General features: G+C 37.9%; 1 protein-coding gene across 2 annotated transcripts; it reads right to left on the bottom strand.

Moving 5' to 3' along the window:
- Positions 1-769: 769 nt before the first annotated feature.
- Positions 770-19,508, bottom strand: rtn2a (reticulon 2a). 2 transcript variants are annotated; one of them, XM_079886911.1, is made up of 10 exons: positions 19,347-19,508; positions 16,642-16,695; positions 16,010-16,492; positions 14,691-14,876; positions 8,649-8,856; positions 6,227-6,365; positions 4,205-4,274; positions 2,447-2,493; positions 1,604-1,662; positions 770-1,400 (listed from the first exon to the last, which is right to left on the bottom strand). In XM_079886911.1, exons 1-10 carry the CDS (start codon positions 19,375-19,377, stop codon positions 1,325-1,327), a joined length of 1,353 nt encoding a protein of 450 aa, XP_079743037.1. In that variant the 5' UTR covers positions 19,378-19,508; the 3' UTR covers positions 770-1,324. The 2 variants fall into 2 exon arrangements, with proteins under 2 accessions (XP_079743037.1, XP_079743036.1); XM_079886910.1 differs by lacking the exons at positions 14,691-14,876; positions 16,010-16,492; positions 16,642-16,695; positions 19,347-19,508 and adding an exon at positions 11,952-12,098.

Genomic DNA, 19,508 nt, shown 5'->3' with positions numbered 1-19,508 from the left:
CGACTTGCTCCAGATTTATCAGAAGCTGACACTGTTTGGTTTGGATGTGCTTTATAGTTTCCTGGTTGATGACGTCACCCGCCTATGGCATTTCGTCATGCCATTGGACTGATTCCATACGTGCTTCACGGCGCAATCACGCAGAGGCGTTCCCACAGTGTTTCGACGCAACGCCTCGTTCCCTCTTCAGGAGGGACGTTTTTATGAGTGCTGAAGCGAAAGAGAATATGGATATGGTCATTGCTAGGGAAAAGAGGCCAATTTTGCAAATGGAGCTTGAGGTAAGTTTTAAGTTTTAGCGCCATGTCGCATTGATCAATACGACATTTCATGACACATTTTTATTGGCTAGTTAGTAGACGTAGGTCGTTGGCAGCAAACACACTGTGAGATGATCATGCTAAATTTCTGACACTGTCAGAAAATTATCGCAGGCTATCTTTGGTCCGAAGACAGTGATAACGGCCATGAACCTTGAACCTCTCACTGTACGACGTACTACAACCGTTTAGGAGCCACGACCACAGAAATCGCCACGATTGGTCATCTTTCGTCTGGGACAGCCCAAATTCGTACAATATGTACCGGGCATACCTCAGTCCTTTGTCTTGTGATAACGTTATGTGGATTGTGTAGTCTTGCACTTTGTGTTTATTAAATATTGTTTCATCATCTTTGTATCTTTAATACAGCAAACCCTGTGACAGTGGAAAGAGTGATTTGACATGGAATCAAACTTACACTCAAATAACACCAAGCAAACAAAACATTGGAAAAGAAAAGAACATTGTGGTTTTAATAGCTCTTAGGTACTTTAACAGGCTTAAGCTGCCCACACATACACATACACACACACACACACACAAAGCGATTTTGAGACTGTAAGAAGTAAAAACCCCATCTGGAAACTGGTCCTGCGTTATGTTCCTGCTAGGCGAACTGCAGTCAGTCTGCATTCAAAAAGCTCTGATTCGCTTTTTCACTGCTGTTACTTCACTGAAGTCATCCACGTTTGTTCAGACAACTCTCCGTTATTGTATGGGTGGCTCAAGTATCTTAGCGATCTGTCTTTCATTCATACACTCACAGTCACACTGAAATGTGGAAATGAAAACATGTCTTAAACTTCTTAAAATTCCAAAGCCTTTGATTCCATTTTCATCCAAGATTGTTCTTTGCATGGTCCTCCCTCCTTAAACCGTACTTAAGGCCCTGTGTTATTAGCCCCTCCCCCAATGCTGCAGAGGCGGGACTCTGAGCACAAACTGCTAATTAAGACATTTTTGAGTGACTGCGTGCAGTTCCTCCTCCTCTGTGAGATGTCTCAATGGGCTTTGGGTTTAGCTCCACCAGGGGTGGGATCCAGGGGTGGTCCGCCACCCTGGGTCAGGCGATAAAGGCTGTTCAACAGACAAAAATACAATTGAAGTACAGTCTCATTTGTGCTCTATCATAGATTTTAGAGAACCAGTGTTTGCTTATTCAATGGTTGATGGAAATCAGATCTAGCCAAGAAACTACACAAATATCATGAGGCTCATTGAAGCACTGATTTTAAAGTAATATATTAATTACTGTTCACAGTAGATGGCGCTATACTCACAAGTCCTTTATGTTGTCAATACAGGCTAGTACTGCTACAAAGCAGCTGTCCACTTTGTCCTGAAAAAGAAGAGAGTGACATGAGCTGCAATAGATGTGTTAACACTAGGACTGTCTGTCAATTAAAAAAAGATCATTTAATTATATAATATACATTTTCACAGCATTAAAGTAAATTATGTGGGCCTATTTTATTATATTCTTTTACTATTATATTATATACAATTCCAAGTAAAAAAAAACATTAGGTGACATGAACAAACCAGAATGAAATCAATTAAAAAACATTAAATTATTATATTATATTATATTATATTATATTATATTATATTATATTATATTATATTATATTATATTATATTATATTATATATATTATATTATATTATATTATATACATTTTCACAGGATTAAAGTAAATTTAAAAAAAGCATTAGGTGACATGAACAAACCAGAATGAAATTATTATTCACAATTATTTGTATGACAATTACTGGTCAACACAAAATTCATAATTGTGACAGGCCTATCCACTATATTAATAAACATTACAAAAAGTGTCTTTAGAAGTCAATATATTGTTTTATTTCGGTATAATTGCACATAAGCCATCATTCCTTATAATTCTTGCGTTTATTGCTGTTGTTGTGGCCGTCAATAACAGCATAGCTTAACCCAGCGCTCATTTGAATTTGTAGTAATTTTCAAAAAGTTTCTTGCTCAGGTAAAAGGTGGATATACAGAGTTTTATACGGGCTTATTAGAATATGAACTAAAGTATACAGAGAAATACATGAATATCCATGAGATGCCACTGTTGTTGTAGCCCACAGAGATTGTGTTACCTGGTGCCTTGTGTAAAACAGAGGGACAGAGAAGACAGCAATCACACCTGGACACCACATGATGACAAGAGAACTAGTTAGAAAAGCATTTAGCATTAACTTCTCATAAAGCACCACTAATACTGTATATGCTCAACTTTCCGGGTATTACATTCCAAATTACAGGACCGAGGATATACAGTGACCTCAGAACACATTTAGGGCCAGATTTACCAAACATGGCAAATTAGCGAGAGAGCGCAATTCCAGAAAAAAGCAGATGGGTGTGGAAACTTCTGTGCGTGAATGACCAACACAATCTACTAAGAGATTAACGTCTGGTTTTAGACATGCTTTTTTGGTGTGGTAAATAATGGCACAAATACCATTGACTAGTAGCCTGGAAATCCAGACCTAAATCTAAAAGATTAATGGTCTGGCGTCGACTAATGAAAATCGCCTAGCTCGAGGGGCGGCACCAAGCATGCATTTGAAAATCTCACCGCACGCAATTGGATAACACTACGACCAATCACAACAATAAGCCCCATACGCTTAGCTACCAGCAGAGATAACTGGTAGATTAGACTCTTACCGTATCCGGTCGGCAAAGCAGCAAAAACGTCCTTCTTGCAAAGGAGCAATTCGAGCGCCGTCTTCTGTTCCTCTTTTAGATAAAAAGCCAAGTCTAACTTGTTCATTGTAGCAGCCAAAGCCATTTCAAACAACTGGTGTTCATCCATAGCCATCTTAAAATGTTTACTAATGACTTTGACGTCGCAGCGCTGTCGTCATCTGTTTAGCTCGCCTCTGGCCCGCCTATATCAGATAACCCGATGTGATTGGTGCAGCTCGGATACAAGAGCATATTTAATGAGCATCATTACTCGACGCCAGAGTAACTCACTGAGTAAATTCAACTTGTGCTCTCGCGAGAACTCTGGATTTCCAGCGTAATTGACTACCGCAAAGCTCAGTTAATCACCTTGATTCATTTAAAAACTCTCCTCCTATAAATTTTGCATCTGAAAGGGTCAGCCACAAACATGACTGTGTTCACGCCTTTTCAGCGCTAATATTTCACTGTGTAAAATATCACTTTGTACATGTTTTAGACAAAAAACTTTAGGTTTAAAAAAATAAAAAAGATATATGGCCAGATTTACTACTAACAGCTTGTGTCAGCACAAACCCTCTTTTCTGGCATTAAAAAACTACTGTCAGGACTTACTAAAGACAGTGAAAAATTTGTGATGAAAAGGCATGGACAGTTATTTTTGCTTCTGACCTTATTGCATGCATTAGTAGTTTCCCTTTCAGATGCATAATTTATGGGAGGAGAGTATTTAAATGAATCACACAACATTTTGCGGTAGTCAATTTACTTGTATTTGTGGCATTATTTAACACAGAAAGAAAGCATGTCTTAACTCAATTCCTGCTTGACATGGCTGCAATAGTTGTGCTGCTCTTGGTAGATTGAGTTGGTCATTATGGAAATTAGTCTCTGCATCTGTGTTCTTTAATTTGCACATTGTCAGTAGATCACCTGCAGAACTTTCCACTCCCATAGGCGTTTTTATTCTGTTCTCATACGGTTCAAAATGAAGAGAAAAAAGTATTCTGGCTGTCAAACTTTAGTGTAAGGTTCATAGTTTATGTAATGTAATACAAAAGTGTTCAGGCCACTGTGTAAGTCATAGAATAACTGCTGACTGCAAGTTACACAGCATAACTATTATAAAAGTTGGAAACAAGTAAAAAACATGGACATCATACCGATGATGAGCAAGGTAAGGCCATTGCAGAGGTTTCCCAGGAACGTGACCAGATACATCAGCAACAAGAACTGGGGATAACAACAAACATTTCATTACTCGATTCCTAAATGTTTGTGTGTACAAATCTGATTCTACAAGACACCTCAGCATTCTATCAAAACACGCATCCACTGCAAGACGTGATGATTGTGAAACTGTTATCTAACACTGGGCTTCTGGCCCGTAGAGAAAATGTTTCCTCTTATATCTCTCAGTCAGGAGTCTCTAGTCACCAAGTCTGAAACTGGAAACCGCACTCAGGACAAGACCCTCTTGTATCCTCTCGTCTCATACTACATAAGACCACATGTGTCCCATGTCACATACCACACAGGTCATCCTGTGACTCTGTGACACCCCGAAACTCGAGGACTGTTAAAGAGTTTCAGCTGAAGACTCTGCAGTTCTAGGCTGTCTAATTTATCAGTTTAGACGTGACTTTTATAGGATTGGTCCTCCAATATATACTAAATCATCAGCAATTTATGATTAAATTGTAATAGAAAATATAAAAATAACATGAAAACCAGACTTATTCAGATTGTGTAAATAGTGAAAGTAGGAACATAAAAGCAGAATATAAAGCGGAAATAGACAGGTGGAGCTAGGGAGGAGGAGGGTGAATGTTGTACCACCTGTGCTGCTAGAACGTAGTCGAAGATGACGAGGTGAGTGCCGGTATTTAAATGTTAAAAAGAGGAAGAAAAGTGCTTTAATTGGATAGGACCGGCAAGAAGGGAACCATTCATATCTGCCCGCAACATATGGAGTTTTTTAACCCATTTGATCATTGAGATTAAATGTGGACTTTTTCCTGCGTTTCATTTTTTTCACGTGAGCAAAAGACCCAAGTAATCTCATATGTGTCTCTGCTAGAATCAGAAGAGATCTCAACAATGTCTCAAACTGCGCTCAGATTGGCAAGATAATAAAGTCTGCAATCAAATGTCAAAGATCTCAAACATTACTCATCAAATTGTTCCAACACTTCAATATATGAGATATGATATACACATAAGTGTTACTGTATAACTCAATAGATTTACTTTATTTAATGTTTCATTACTGCTTTGCTTTACTGTAGCAAAATAGTCCTCAGGCATAAAACTCAAAAAACACAATAGCAATTTATATTCCATAATTTTCTCTCAAAACGCAGAATATTATCATGTATTCTGTAATTCTGTGCCATAATGTCCGGGAGACACTTAACGTCAAGATATAGGCCACACGTGCCTGGAAATACACCCCAAAACACTGTCAGAAGATTTTCATGTGTTAAATCTTGAGTGTATTTAGAGTGACAGCTGTTAAGTGCACAGCTGAGAGGCCTGAAATAATGAACATTCATTTTTGTTCACCGTAGAGGACCTTTTTTAATTGCGACAGTTGTCATGACAACATTTATGAAGATTTATGAATGGAAAGTGAAACAATTAGGTATGTTATTTTGTAATTATAATTAGTATTTGATGTATAATTTGTTTTTTCTTTTCATGTAATTGAACATGCAATACATTTTTATTTTGGTTTCTTCCTGTTGGGGAGACACTACAAGTCAATAGTGTAAAAAAAAACCCACACATTCCTATGAAATATGATACAATAAAAAATGTCAATGGCGTTTCTCATTAAAATGTGTTTCTGAGGGTTTTCTCAGGAGGATGAAAAAAAAAGGTACTGAATATAAGATGAGACCAAAAAAGATAAAAGGAAAATTTAATAAATAGAAGCGGACAAGAGAAGAAGATATGAAAATAATCTCTTATGACAGGCACTACAGAGCACAGAACTAGAAATGTGAATCTTTCTGAAAGAGACATGTTCTGTCACAGAGAGAGAAGGAAAAAAAAAACAACCATTAAAATACTAAGAGAGCGATGACTCATTGTCATGACTGTGGAATATCATTGTTGTATCACTCAGATTCAGGATATAGACAAATGAATTTTATACAAGACCATCATTTCCCAGGCCGTACCTTGAGTGAGTTGAACAGGTTTCCCACAAAGATGAGGTTCCTCAGTGTGTCCACGGCCGAGCAGGACAGCACAATGGCCCTCTGCACGTAGTGTTGAGCCTCTTCCCCACTTAAACTGATGTCCAAGTCTAGATATGACCTGCAGCACACCAATGCATACAGAGACATAGGCGTACACACATTGAAAACACAGATATTAAATGTAGTTATTTTTGGGCGCAAGAATTTATCCAAAGTAGAGCCCATAGTTTCTTCTTCAAAATCAAAAGTTATACTTTTGTCCCAATGAAAATAATCATTTCACACTCTCATTAGCTCATTCATTTAATTTATCGGTAATATGTAATATGTATATGAAAGGTGATGGAAATTGCACGGTGGACGACATATTTTTCTGTGTATGTGTTCATTATTAGACATCATTAGAAGTCAAAATGGTTTCACTTTATTTTGATGGTCCCTGGGGATGATGGGATGGGAACACATTCTGTTGAAGTAACGTTGTACCTTCATGTCTTCTAACTAACTATTAGACAGCAGAGTATTAATAAGAGTATTAGTAGACTGGTAGGCTTAGAATAAGTTGACATATTGTTGCAAAGTTACTTATATATTAGTATATTTTACTTTATTTTATCAGTAGGGAACGATCTTAAAATTTCATCCCGGTTACCATAATTCTATATCGCTTTTCAAATAATCAAATATTAGCATTAAACTCTTTTCCTAATAAGCACCTAGCAGTATCATGATCTTTGAACACAAGGCTTGTGGTGTAGGGGAAAATTAGTTTTAAAAGTAATGCGTTACAATCTTGCATTACTCCCTAAAAAGTAACTAATTGCGTTACTTTTTATGGAAAGTAATGTTGCATTACTTTTTCTCACCTGGGCTGGACTTGCTGGTTTGTTTTTTAATAACAAGAAAAAAAGTTACATTTTTGGCAAATGTAAAGGCCCATTCACATCAAAAGTGAAATGAATAAGTCTCAAGATGAAGGAGATGCAAATTCATACGTGTACAGTAGAGGGCGCAGCTCAAATAAACCTTTCAGCTGTGCTGCCATTTAGGATTGCAGAAGAATAGGACGCAGGAGAAGAAAGTTCAACACTCTTCAGCAATAAAACAAAAAATGAAACACAAACTTGTTTGTGTTTCAACCGCACGCGATTTGGCAAAGGCTGCGATTATTTTATGCGCAGCTTGTCAGTGCAGCACGGCTGATCGGTAGTAATTGCTGCTCCATCTGAACACCAGAGGGCGCTCTCACGCAGACACGCCAAATATACACGCATAATAACGCACATCATTCCAAGGAAATCCCTATCAGGCATCATTGCTGTAGCTGAATAAACAGAAGATTGAAATGCTTTAATTTGATTAAACATGACTAATAAACACACGACTGCCTTATTCTGTGTAAGAAGCCACATCATCTCACAGAAGGATGCTCAACTGTCGTTATGAAGTGAGTTTGGAGTAAAAGCACGTTATTAAATGTTGTCTTTTGTTGGACAAGAGGCTCATAAATGTTTCTCATGTTTGGAAAGATGTTTGACGCGTGTTGATTTTTTAAATGTACGTTATAAGTGACTCAAATTCACAGTGCTTTCAGATGGAGCAGCTTTTACGAGCCGTACATCAATGACAAGCTGCGCATAAAATAACGCAGCATTTGCGATTTCAAAATCGCGATAAGCCAAATCGGTTTAAGTGCGATTACATGGAAATTGCGATTAATCATGCAGCCCTAATTTGAAGGAATACTGAATCTGATTAGATGAGTAATAACATGCTCACATTTAGTCTAGACCTTACAATAACCATTATGTTTACACGGCGCACACGACGCCTCTGCCTCCTACTCCTGATATCTCTCAACAAGGGACAGAAGAGCTGTCAGTCAATACATGGGAAAACAAAGTAGCTTGCATTACTTATTTGAAAAAGTAACTCAGATATTGTGTTGTAAATTTAAAAGTAATGCATTACTTTACTAGTTATTTGAAAAAAGTAATCCGATTACGTACTGTAACTCACGTTACTTGTAATGCGTTTACCCCCCCATTACTAAAGGCTTGTAATGTCAATTTAAACTAGACTGTCAACCATGTAACTTTTCAAAAGGCACTGTTGAACCCCATCATATTACACAATATTGTTTTAGCTTGAGAATGCACATCACTTGAAGATAGTCCTTGCTTGATGATATAATGTTTAAATAAAAAAAATAATCTTGCCAAAATGGAAAGGGCACTGGTATAGATGACCCCCCCACACACACACACACATAATACTGTACTACAACCAAATGCGCTGTTCATGGTCCATTTGCACTAAGGTGATGACATGTTCCAAAAGTATCTGGAATCAAGTAAATTAAAAACTGGAGAAGACTGAAGAGGAGAGAGAAGAGACTCACTGGAAGGGGTGTACTCCATCTCCCAGCTGGAGCACATGCAGCAGTTTGTAGTAGATTCTGACTGAGATGGTGAAGCAGATGATGGCCAGGGAGAGAGTGGACACCACAGTGATGATGCTCAGCTGGAACAGAGCCAGCAGTCCCACCACCAGCCCTGTGAACATCATCCCTGTCCGCTCCATATCCTTCCAGTAGATCAGGTCCATTACTACATGGAGGTAGAAAAAGGTTTGGGGTATAAAACTACAAGTCTAGACTACAAATGGTTTCCTAAAGTCTGTGGTTGACAAACAAATGCAGATTAAACTAGATTTGAGTGGATACTAGGGTGTTGTGGGTGGTTTCTTAAATATCATACGTCTCTATGACATTTTACTCCTCCAGTGTTCTCAAAATACTCCAATGTACGCCTTAAATGTCACTTAGAAACATAATAGCATGCCTCTCCTCAACAAGCCACATGATTAGAGGTAACGTTCACATCTGAATCACAAACAATGTGGGATGTGTCAAAGATTACTTCTTAGGATTGGGGTTTTGTGAGCACCTCTAATAAAAAGCATGAGAAGCTTAATGTGATTTACCCAAGTAGAACATGTTTTTGGATCAACATCCTTGTTGGTCGTGGAACATTCAGATCAACCAATTAGATCTAAAGGTTAGGCTTAATGCTTATCAACCTGTCATTTAGGGTTAGGTTAGGAATAGGAATAGCCTTGAGTGGATGATAGAGACCAAAGGATGCTGTCCCAAAAGCACGTCTTAAGGTGATGATACACAGGGCAACATTTTGAGCAATGTTGCTGGGCAATGTTGCCGTCAACGGGCAACCAGATGAGACACAGGGTCCACGACCGATCTAAATTATCCAGGTAGAAATGTATTGCCCATTTTCAATGGGAAAGTGCCCAAGCAACAATCGCTCTGCAAGATTGCCCAGCAACATTGCTCAAAAAGTTGCCCTGTGTATCATCACCTTTAGTTTGGCAAATTATGTGTTCGGCTCATCCACTTAGGGTTAGGGTCTTTTTCAGCAAGCATGGTTGTTCCCATAGGAACAATACAAAGTTTTCCTTTCCATAATCCTTGAACCAAATCTACCAGCTACAATGTGAATCACTAAATTACAAACATTGGTTTGAAGAATTTTTTTTGGTGGAAATCGGACAAAAAGACAATGACAAAGGTAATTAACAGCTCTAATCGGGGAAAGAACTAAAACAAATAGGTTTTTACCAAATTAAAAACAGTGTATAAATATAAAACAATTGATTTTTAAAAACATTGGATATGTAAAAATAGAAACTTTAAATTAAGCTACCTGGAAAATATGCATATGGAGTGCTTATGGGAGTGGAGTGTTAAAATGTTGTTTTGGCATGATTAGCCAATATTTTTTACAAAACTATGGATAATGTCGTTTTTCACCAGGAATTGCAATGTTGATTATACATGATTATTTAAAAAATGCATTGAAATAATGTGGGCTGATTACTTTAACAAAAGTATATACCACTGAATAACATTGTGGCTCACAGTAGGACTGTCTTTAATGTTTTATAAGTTATCATAAAAAAAATAAATTCCCCTATGGAGAAAATGAATGGGATTTTTACTTCCCTGAACCCAATTGTTGCACTCTATAAGAAATTTGAGACATATGGATGGAGACAAACCTTTGCATAACAGAATCTTATATTTTCAAGTATAAAGTCCACAGATTAAGTATATAATAAATAAAGTTAGTGATAAATGGACAGATATAAGGGAGGACATGGAGTGACACGGTAGTGTGGTAAGCAGCTTTTTATAGGCTAAATTCTTGAGTAATGATTTGCGAGATTAGATTAACTACAGTAGCTCCTCCCAAACCTTTGTTTAGAACGCTATTTTTTAAACAAATGCCGAAACAGAATGTTACAAAGATGAATATCAATATAGTTATGCTTTGCAAGCACTGTAAGGATGCAATGTAGATAAATGTGAATCAAAACTTCTTGTAAGAAAGGATAGAAATGCCAAGGCTAAATGAGTGGGTGGGTCGGTTTAAGTTATTGATGACATGGAGACAAACTGCAAGGAGTCTTTTGGGCTGACCTTGGCTATTTTTAGTCAGTGTAGGAAGGAAGAGAAAGTAAGAATTTAAAGTGGTCTCTAAAAGCACCTGCTGACAACACTCAACTTGTATCCCATTGCCAATAGTCTCAGGGCTTCAAGAACCGCACAAAGTAAAAGTTTTACTTTTTAATCAATCACTTCTCAGTGTTAAAATGTCAGTTTGGGAAAACTCTCTTAAGAGACTCGTATAAGCAAAACAACAGCTCACAGGCTAATACTGTGGCTAATCCATTCAGAATTACATCAGTGCTAATACCATTCATGTCTGTCGTGCGACTCTGAATGGTGGACCTAGCAGCAGGTGGATGGACTATTTATAACATCAACGTAATGTGTAAGAAGCCCCTAGTTTTAGACAGAACTGTCTATTGTTATGCCAGGTGGCCTAACTTACTTATTTGACGTGGTTAGCTTTAGCAAGTTTGTCAGCTCAAGCTGGATGTCTGTAAACAAATGCAAAACTAATGACATTATAAACTACTTTCTAAAAAAAGGAGCACATTGTGTACTTTCAGACTGAATTAAATATATATTTTCAAAATCTCAGTAATGTTAGCAACAAAAGCATGTTTATAAACGCTGGTCATACTCATTATTGCTAAATCGCGACCCAGACTTTTTTTTTTTTGGTGGTAATGACTATCTGACTACATTAGTGAAATAATTGATTTTAGTTGAAGAAAGCAGCAGTTATGTAGGATAATCATTTTCTTTCAACGGTTAAGGTTTAGCAGTCATTGTTCAAAATATTTGACTAGCTAAAGCTGCAATTGGCTAATCAGAATCAAGTATAGGGTTAGAGTTAGTAAATCAAAACTGATAACACCCACCTATCATAGATTAATACCATCATGCCCATCAAATTCATAGTGTACATACATAAAACACACATCCTAGGTACAGTATGAACAAATACAAAAGTACTCCATTTTCATTCATTCTCCATCTTGTACACAAACACACAACTTTTAATATCATGAAATACCACACATATCTCTCGGTCACATAATCAAAAACCCTAAAAACAAACTCGACTGAAATTACAGCACATGATTAAACTTCTAACTCTTTGCTATGTGGTTCAGACAGAAACAAAAGTTCATCCATGTCTCTGTGCACTCAGCTTAAATTATTCTCTATGTTGACAGTCATATTCTGTTGTGTGTATATTTCCTGGTCCCTCACCTTTACTGGTCATTTTGGAGTCTTCATGGGCCGATCCCTCTCTGGCCTGTGTCTATGTCCCTGATCTTCTCTGAAACCCCCTCAAGCTGTTTTTGGATGGGCCTGCGCTGTCAGCAGCCCCACTGGCCCAACGGCCCAAAAATAAACCTGCACAATTGTGCCCGCCCCATTAAAGAAGACAGAGGCAGTTAGACTGACATACAGTAGTGGGAGGATACAAATACACTAGCTCACAAATACATTGTACATACTGTACATCTACCTGAGATAAGTTTAGACTAATTAACGATGTACAGTAATACCACTGTAAATCTATAACATACACTCAACAAGTAACATTACTAGACTTTATGCGTCCTACAACCACTTTTATGAAAAAGACAAATCATAATTAAGCAATGTACAAATATTTGTTTCTATTAGAATAGACAATTATGGATATTAGACTCCGTCTATATATAATATGTAATATGATTCTTTGTTCTATCCTCATTTTCCTTCCCCCTTTCCACATTTTCATTGGCTTATTGGTTAAGCAACATCTACAACAGGATGCTTATCAGTTTTTAGGGTTATAATGGATTTCATACCACAAGTCTGGAGTCTGCTTAAAGTGGTTCTAAATGTATTCTAAGTTTGGAAATGTGAACTTACTGATTTAAGCACAAAAGATTCGAACACAGGTTTTTACATGCAAATATGTTTATACGGACAAAAACTAAGAGAGAAATTTTACAAAATATTTGGTGTTACACAAATTTTTTGGAAGGTTTTTGGAATGAGTGTGATAATTTTTTTTCATTTTATTGAAATACAAAGTTTCTCTAGATGGCACAAGCTGATAGGTCCTTAACTCTACTTGCAATAATATCTTCCGCCATAGGGCACAGCTGATTGGTTCCTGCTGTATCAGTAGCCAATGAGCTCGCTGCTCAACCTTCAAATACTTGGTCAGCATTTGCCTTAGCAGTGCAGCGCGCTTTCAGAAACCCTCCTCCTTCCCCAGCTCCACCTGTATAGATCTGCTACTGGTAATTCATGTATGCTATATTGTAGAGCTAGGACAGCGCTTCAACCAACCAGAGGTTTTTCCCAACAGCGGAGCTAACGTTAGTTGATAAATTAAACTTTTGAATTGGCCGGCAAAACTACGAACACATCTTCCTTTTTTAAGAATGACTTAAGTGCCGTTCTTTGCTCTTTTCTCTAAGAAAAGCTTAACTCCAAGTCCTCCAGAGTCGCGGCCAAAGCCGATTCGAAAGAGTGTTCGCCAGCAGCAGCCGCCATTCTTTGTTTTCAAGTAGCAGGGAACCGTCGCAACTCTGTCGTCATTATGTTAAGCCCGCCCCGCCTACTCTATACACGATGTGATTGGCCTGAACCAATTTAGGGTTTTACAGCTCCGAAAGTCAACGGAGAGTTGCTAGACTACCCTGGCTGCAAAATAAATTTTGCTGCCGCTAGGGTGCGTCTAGATTTCTAGGCTATTGTAGAGCAGCAGCACATCTTACTAACTCACAGCAGTGTGTCATGTGTGTATTGGCAGTAGCAAGTCCCATACTTGCTCTGCAGCAGCAGAAGAAAAACCAATAACAGCAGCAGTGTAGCAGATCTATTCCAAGACCAAACAAATTAACATCGTCATATCCATTACTATCCCACTCAGAGAGTTTTCATGGCAGAACTATCCCATTTTTCCCCCAGTAAAAATTCCTAAAATCTTTGATACATTTGAGAAACAATACTGCAATTAGATATTCATATTTTCTTTCCATATACTGTATCCTTAATATAAAAGTGTTTTTGTGTCTTTGCTGCTTGTGTTTAAGTCTGTGTTCCAATGCAGAAACTAAAATACATATATGCTGTTTTTTTTTGTTTTGTTTTTTACTTTAGGTCTTCTATTTTCTTTTTATAATTTTTTTATTAGTATTTTCTTTGTATATGCTTTCTTCTGAGAACCATGAATTTTCAGCATGCCTGGGCTATTCTTTCTGATGTACAGTATGTTTTGTTTTGTGTAAATTTTTTTTTTTTGCAGTGTACATGTATGTAGTTAATTTGAGATTCATTGTTTTGATAATATATCTATTGTGCAGTTTATATGTTTTTAATGTACATCTACTCTGCTACAGTTCTGCTATGCCGCCCAGCTCTGCTTATGCATTATACTGTAACATGCTATTGACATTGTGAACATGAAGATCTGTTGTTCTGCATGATGGCAATTTCATGAATACTGTCTGTAATATCCGTTTTGGACACAAATGGCTACTTACAGTCAATATACTTCATTACACAACAGCACATGATAATCCATTTTGCCACCACCCTTCTAACCGCCATGCGGAAAAGCACATGCCAAACATAATGGTTCTGAGCGGTATAGCACATACAGACAGCATGACTCTGCTTTTTCTGGTCTGTGTGGAATAATGAAGATGGACTGGCCAGGAATCCACTCAGTGGCATCAGCCCATTATAGTAGCAGCCCCTGGAGTGTGTTACCATGGAGATGGAAACTGTATTCTCCAATAAAACACGAGCATTTGTATTCATACTGTATGTGGGAAGCCTGCGCTTCTTGTGAACAAGAGAAACCATATCCCTACTAGGATCTGTTTTACATATTGACTAATGAAGTGCTGTCAGAAAACTACCAGGCTCTAAAGAATATGACAATTAAAGCAGTCTTGGAGAGCAGATAATTGATTATAGAAGTAGGAAGTGATGTCTAACCTGCTATCTGGATGCAAATTGTTGGCCCCTCCGATAAGTTGAGAGCAGAGCACCACTGCTTACAGATCTGTTCTTCCTGAGTGTTATGTCCAATGGCAGGAGGCGTTGTATGTGATGGGTCCACCATCTGCAGGGTGGCTGTGGTTTCCGTGGCAACAGAAGGGTCTGACCCATGAAGTTGTGGTACTGCCGAAATAATCCACAATTAATCACCATGAGATTATATGTGTGACACTATGATTCATTGCAAAAGGTCAATACATTTTTTTTTCTATATATTGTTTTATGCTTACCATTGTGAATAATTTATAAATGTAATATATTTATGTTTTATATTTATATTTTTATACTGGTTAGACTATTTTATATGTAAAATCTGACATATTAATATAATCTGGAGTTAATATATATACATATGTATATAAAAAACTATGTATGTGCCAAAAATCAGCTGACAGACATAAAGTCTACTTTACATTAATTTGTTTTCTCCTTTTTTAGTGTGTTCAAAGGTCTATTACTCAATACCAGTAAGACTTACAGTGATTCTGACCAAACCTCAAAGTGTCCCCTTTCAAAAGAGACCAAAACCATGCATATACTCCAAATGGTTCAAGAACAGCATGCAATTTATTTTGGGTATGCTTTTTTAGGCGTTTTATGGCAAATTTTACAGGAATGCTAAAAGGTTAATTGTTTTTTAGTTTTTTTTTAGTGGCATTTGACCATTCAAAACTCACCACCATGATTCTAGGATGTTGGCACTAGTTGACACTATGATATTCTGGCCATTATGGACCAGGTCACTTTAAGTGTCAGGTCCCTCCCTTTAAAGGCTCCTTCAGTGTCTACTTTATCATGTCTATCTGTAACCGGTCCTACTCAACCCACTCCGAGGGGGACACGAACCGGCGTGGCAGGAAGGCGTGCTAACAAGGACGCTAAAGAATGCAGCTGCTAGCGTCAGTCGCTAGCGCGCCTCTTGTGGCCAGGGGAGTGAGGTTTACATGCACAGCTCATACTGGTCTACGTTACACTCAACCCCCAAACCTCACTCCCATCCGGGTCACGGCACCAAATATAACCGGCTTTACTCGACACGCTCCGAGCAGGATTCGAACCGTAGTCTCCAGCATGGGAGGTGAGCACGCTGACAAAAACGCTAAAGACCGCAGTTATTAGCGCCAGTCGCTAGCGCACCTCTTGAGGCCAGGGGCGTGAGGTTTACACACATAGCACTTAATGACCTACGTCCATTACATACACATGCAAACACACGTTTGTTGTTATTTGCACACAATGGTAATTTTTATGAGCACCTGTTATTTGCTCATTTTGATGACTGCATGTTTCGTTGTGTGTTTGGATGCCTGAGATCTCCTCCGTTGTTTCCCATGTCCCTGTGTCTTTATCCTGAAACTCCTCCACCCTGTGACTCTGTGGCTCTAGTGTCCACGGCAGGCTCTCCTCCTCCACGTCTCCCTCCCCAGTCAAGAAGTCATGAGGGTCCCACTCCACAGCAGGGGAGTCTGGAAGTACCTGGGTCTCCAGAGTATCCGTGCGGTGCAGTGAACCACGGCTACCCCTCCCCCCAGTCCTGCGGCGCCCCGAGTCTCTCCGCGATGAGCCATCGCTCTCGGAGAAGGCAATGTAGGAGAAGGTGAGCTCAAAGGAGTTCTGACGCGGCGTTCCCCATACGGATGAGCTGCTGAGACATGCGTCATCATCCTCGAGGCCTTCTTCGTCGTCTGACCATTCCCTGGCTGTCTGCAGTTCTGGGAAGTCAGACTCCTCATTTCCACCTGAGCAGAAATGGTGCAAGTTTATGACTGCGCATACAATAGCCTCAAGGATTATCAGGGGCTATAACAGATGTGGATATCAGGAAAACATGCACAGATAACTAAAGCACTCATTTATTTAATATATATACTGTATATGAAAATATTACCATCTGAGCAGGAAGGAGTGGAGTCAGGTGTTGAGTTCACTGTTCCGAAATCCTCTGAAACAAGAGAGCAATATATGATGCTCAATTTAAAGGGGCAATATGTAATAATTGTCATGTATTAATCACTTTTTTATTGCCAATGTGTGAACAACTTGAAACAAAACAAAATCCGAGACCTAGGTTGTCTATGAAAGCCAGTAGACTGATTTTTTTGTGAAGGATTCAGGACGTTTTTGCCGGGAAAATCAAAATGTTAAGTTTAAGCGTGCTCTCGAGAGGTTCTCTTACGTTCTATGAAACGAATGCTTACAATGTCCAGGATAATGCCAAACGAGCTATTCTGTGCTGTAATTTCAATGTGTTATGCAAAGAAAAGGGATTAATTTGAAATATAGTCTCACATAGCCAGATCTAAAGTCTATAGTCTCAAATATTAGCCTATAATAATCAAACTATCATAACAGTGTTATTTTAGTTACCTCATCAGTTGACATGATGCCGCTGGTTCAAACATATCAACATCGCTATGATTAATTGCTATATTAAACTGATATTTTCTCACTGCTGTAATTTTTGTTGTGGTGTTTATTTTTGTTATTGACATAGAAGTGCAGCGCGCAGCACATTTTTACATCTAAATGTCGCTCTCAGCAGCGTGGACTGTGTCTGGATATTGCTGCAAAGGTATTGCCAAAGTCTTTTTACTTCTAAAAAAGAACGAAAAAGAACGAGCTTTCTGGGCGAGTAATAAGTTGCTGGCTGCAGTTCATTTAACGGCCACCGCTGTCGCTAATAATAAGGTTTTCTGTATTCTACATCAAGGCAATCACTTGTCATGTTTTGTCCCATTTAAAAAGATAAAAATATGTAAAAGTTTCACCCCATACTATTAATTAAATTTGTTAAGTCCACGTGGATTATTTATCTTATTATACTTATTACTAAGTATAATATTTATGCTGTATTGTTGTTACATAAAAGTATTGTTGTAAATGACTACTATGTATTAAAATAGCTTATACCTTGACATATCCCACCATGTGATATGCTATTCTCTGATATCTGAAACTTTAAAAAATATTTTAATTAAATTACAGATCCTAGGTTGTAAAAGTTTTTACCTTATGCAAGGCTTCTTGATATTGCAAACTGGAATTTATCAGCGTATTGTTTTAACTTATTGTTATAATCATAAATGCACTGGTTCGTAGTGCAAATAACTTTACCATATTCTTCTAGTTATTCACCTATAGCAGCTAATTAATTGGAAGCTATATCTATATTTCTATTTCTCTTTCTATTTGATTTTTCACCGTGGAAGTAGGCTATTTCCTGAATGTGCATATAAGTGAATACATGCGCATTCAGGAAATAGCTTACTTCCATGGTGAAAAACAAGGTGGACAGAAGATGATTACATCAAATAGAAAGGCTATTAGAAATTAGCTAGCGTAAGGTACTTTGCAGACAAAAAAGGAATGTAGAAAAATACTGTCCCATAGTATTGATAGAAAACCATCATCACATCACTATACATCCACGTCACTAATATGAGCCGGGAACGGTTTGTAATCTTTCTTACCATGCTGGACCGTGCTCAACCTATAGTACATAAACTAGATATAGATGGCACAAGCGAATACGCGTATTTTCCTTATTATTTGCTAATTATTTTTTTGATTATTCAGTTTCTGTATTGTTTCTTACTTGAATTGTACTGTTAAATATAGGCCAAAGCAAATTCTGTTTGCTTTAAATGTTGGTCAGACAGACCTTTCCTTTAATTGGGCAGTTCTTGCAGAGAATATACTGCAAAGTGAACCAGGCTTAGCCAGCTGCATGTCCATTTGAATATTATGGACATCCATAAAAGAGACCTGTGATAAAAGCCTCTGAGATCCCATTTCACATTGGGATGAATGAAACAAACCAAGCAACAGAGCTTTGTTCAGATCTTGAAGTGAGAGGTTTCCTTTGTCAGCTCCCTTCTTATACAAAAATAAGTGTTGCATTTGATGCCTGGTCTATAAAAAACATATGCTTAGTGTCATATTAAATATATGTAATACTTTGTTATGATGCTTATATTGCAGAGCCATTAAAAATCATTATTGAGTCAAAGTAGATTTTTAAAATTTCAATTTGTGATCATTTATCTTCTTAGCTTTGGTTATAGTTAACCATAATATTGTATTTTTGTTTCACAAATTTTAGAACATTCACCAATTCCCTTCACATATCCCCATCAAAAGGAATATATACATGACAATCTATTAATATTGATAATTATTTTTTTTTTAATTCAGTGTAACTACAATATAATTTGCTGTAATCACCAGTATTTGTTGTTTACACGCACATACTGTAATACAAATTAGACAAAAACAACCCAATTGTAACAATTGTTACACCAAATTGTGCCAGATTATTACTAACAACAACAACAATATTAAATTTTTCCCCCATTGTTCATCCCTCAAAAGCATTTGTAAACAGCACAAGTCTCATGCAGATGCTGCGTACACATGCACAGAGCTAGTGCACACTGCAACATCAGCAGAATCCAGCAAAACACACAGGTGAATGAGTGCTAAAGCCAACACACAACACAAGATGATGCATCAGACACAAAGCAAGAGAATATGAACAGCTACAGACCGTACGGAGAGAAATACACAGACAAAGGGAATAAAAGAAGGACTCACTGCAGTGGGAGAACCCTAAAACCTGACCCATGCTCCATCAAGGCACCGCTGGGCCCATCCAGTCTGGAGTCCCCTCTCTCCTCTGCTGAATCGCTCCTTCTCTTTTCAGCTCCCTCACTCTCCCTTAGTGCACTGCTGTTTGCTTTCTCTCACCCTCCCTTC

Source organism: Squalius cephalus (genome assembly GCF_949319135.1).
Source record: "Squalius cephalus genome assembly, chromosome: 11".
In the NCBI taxonomy this organism is placed as follows: Eukaryota; Metazoa; Chordata; class Actinopteri; order Cypriniformes; family Leuciscidae; genus Squalius; species Squalius cephalus.
This window is presented reverse-complemented; position numbering and strand designations above follow the sequence as displayed.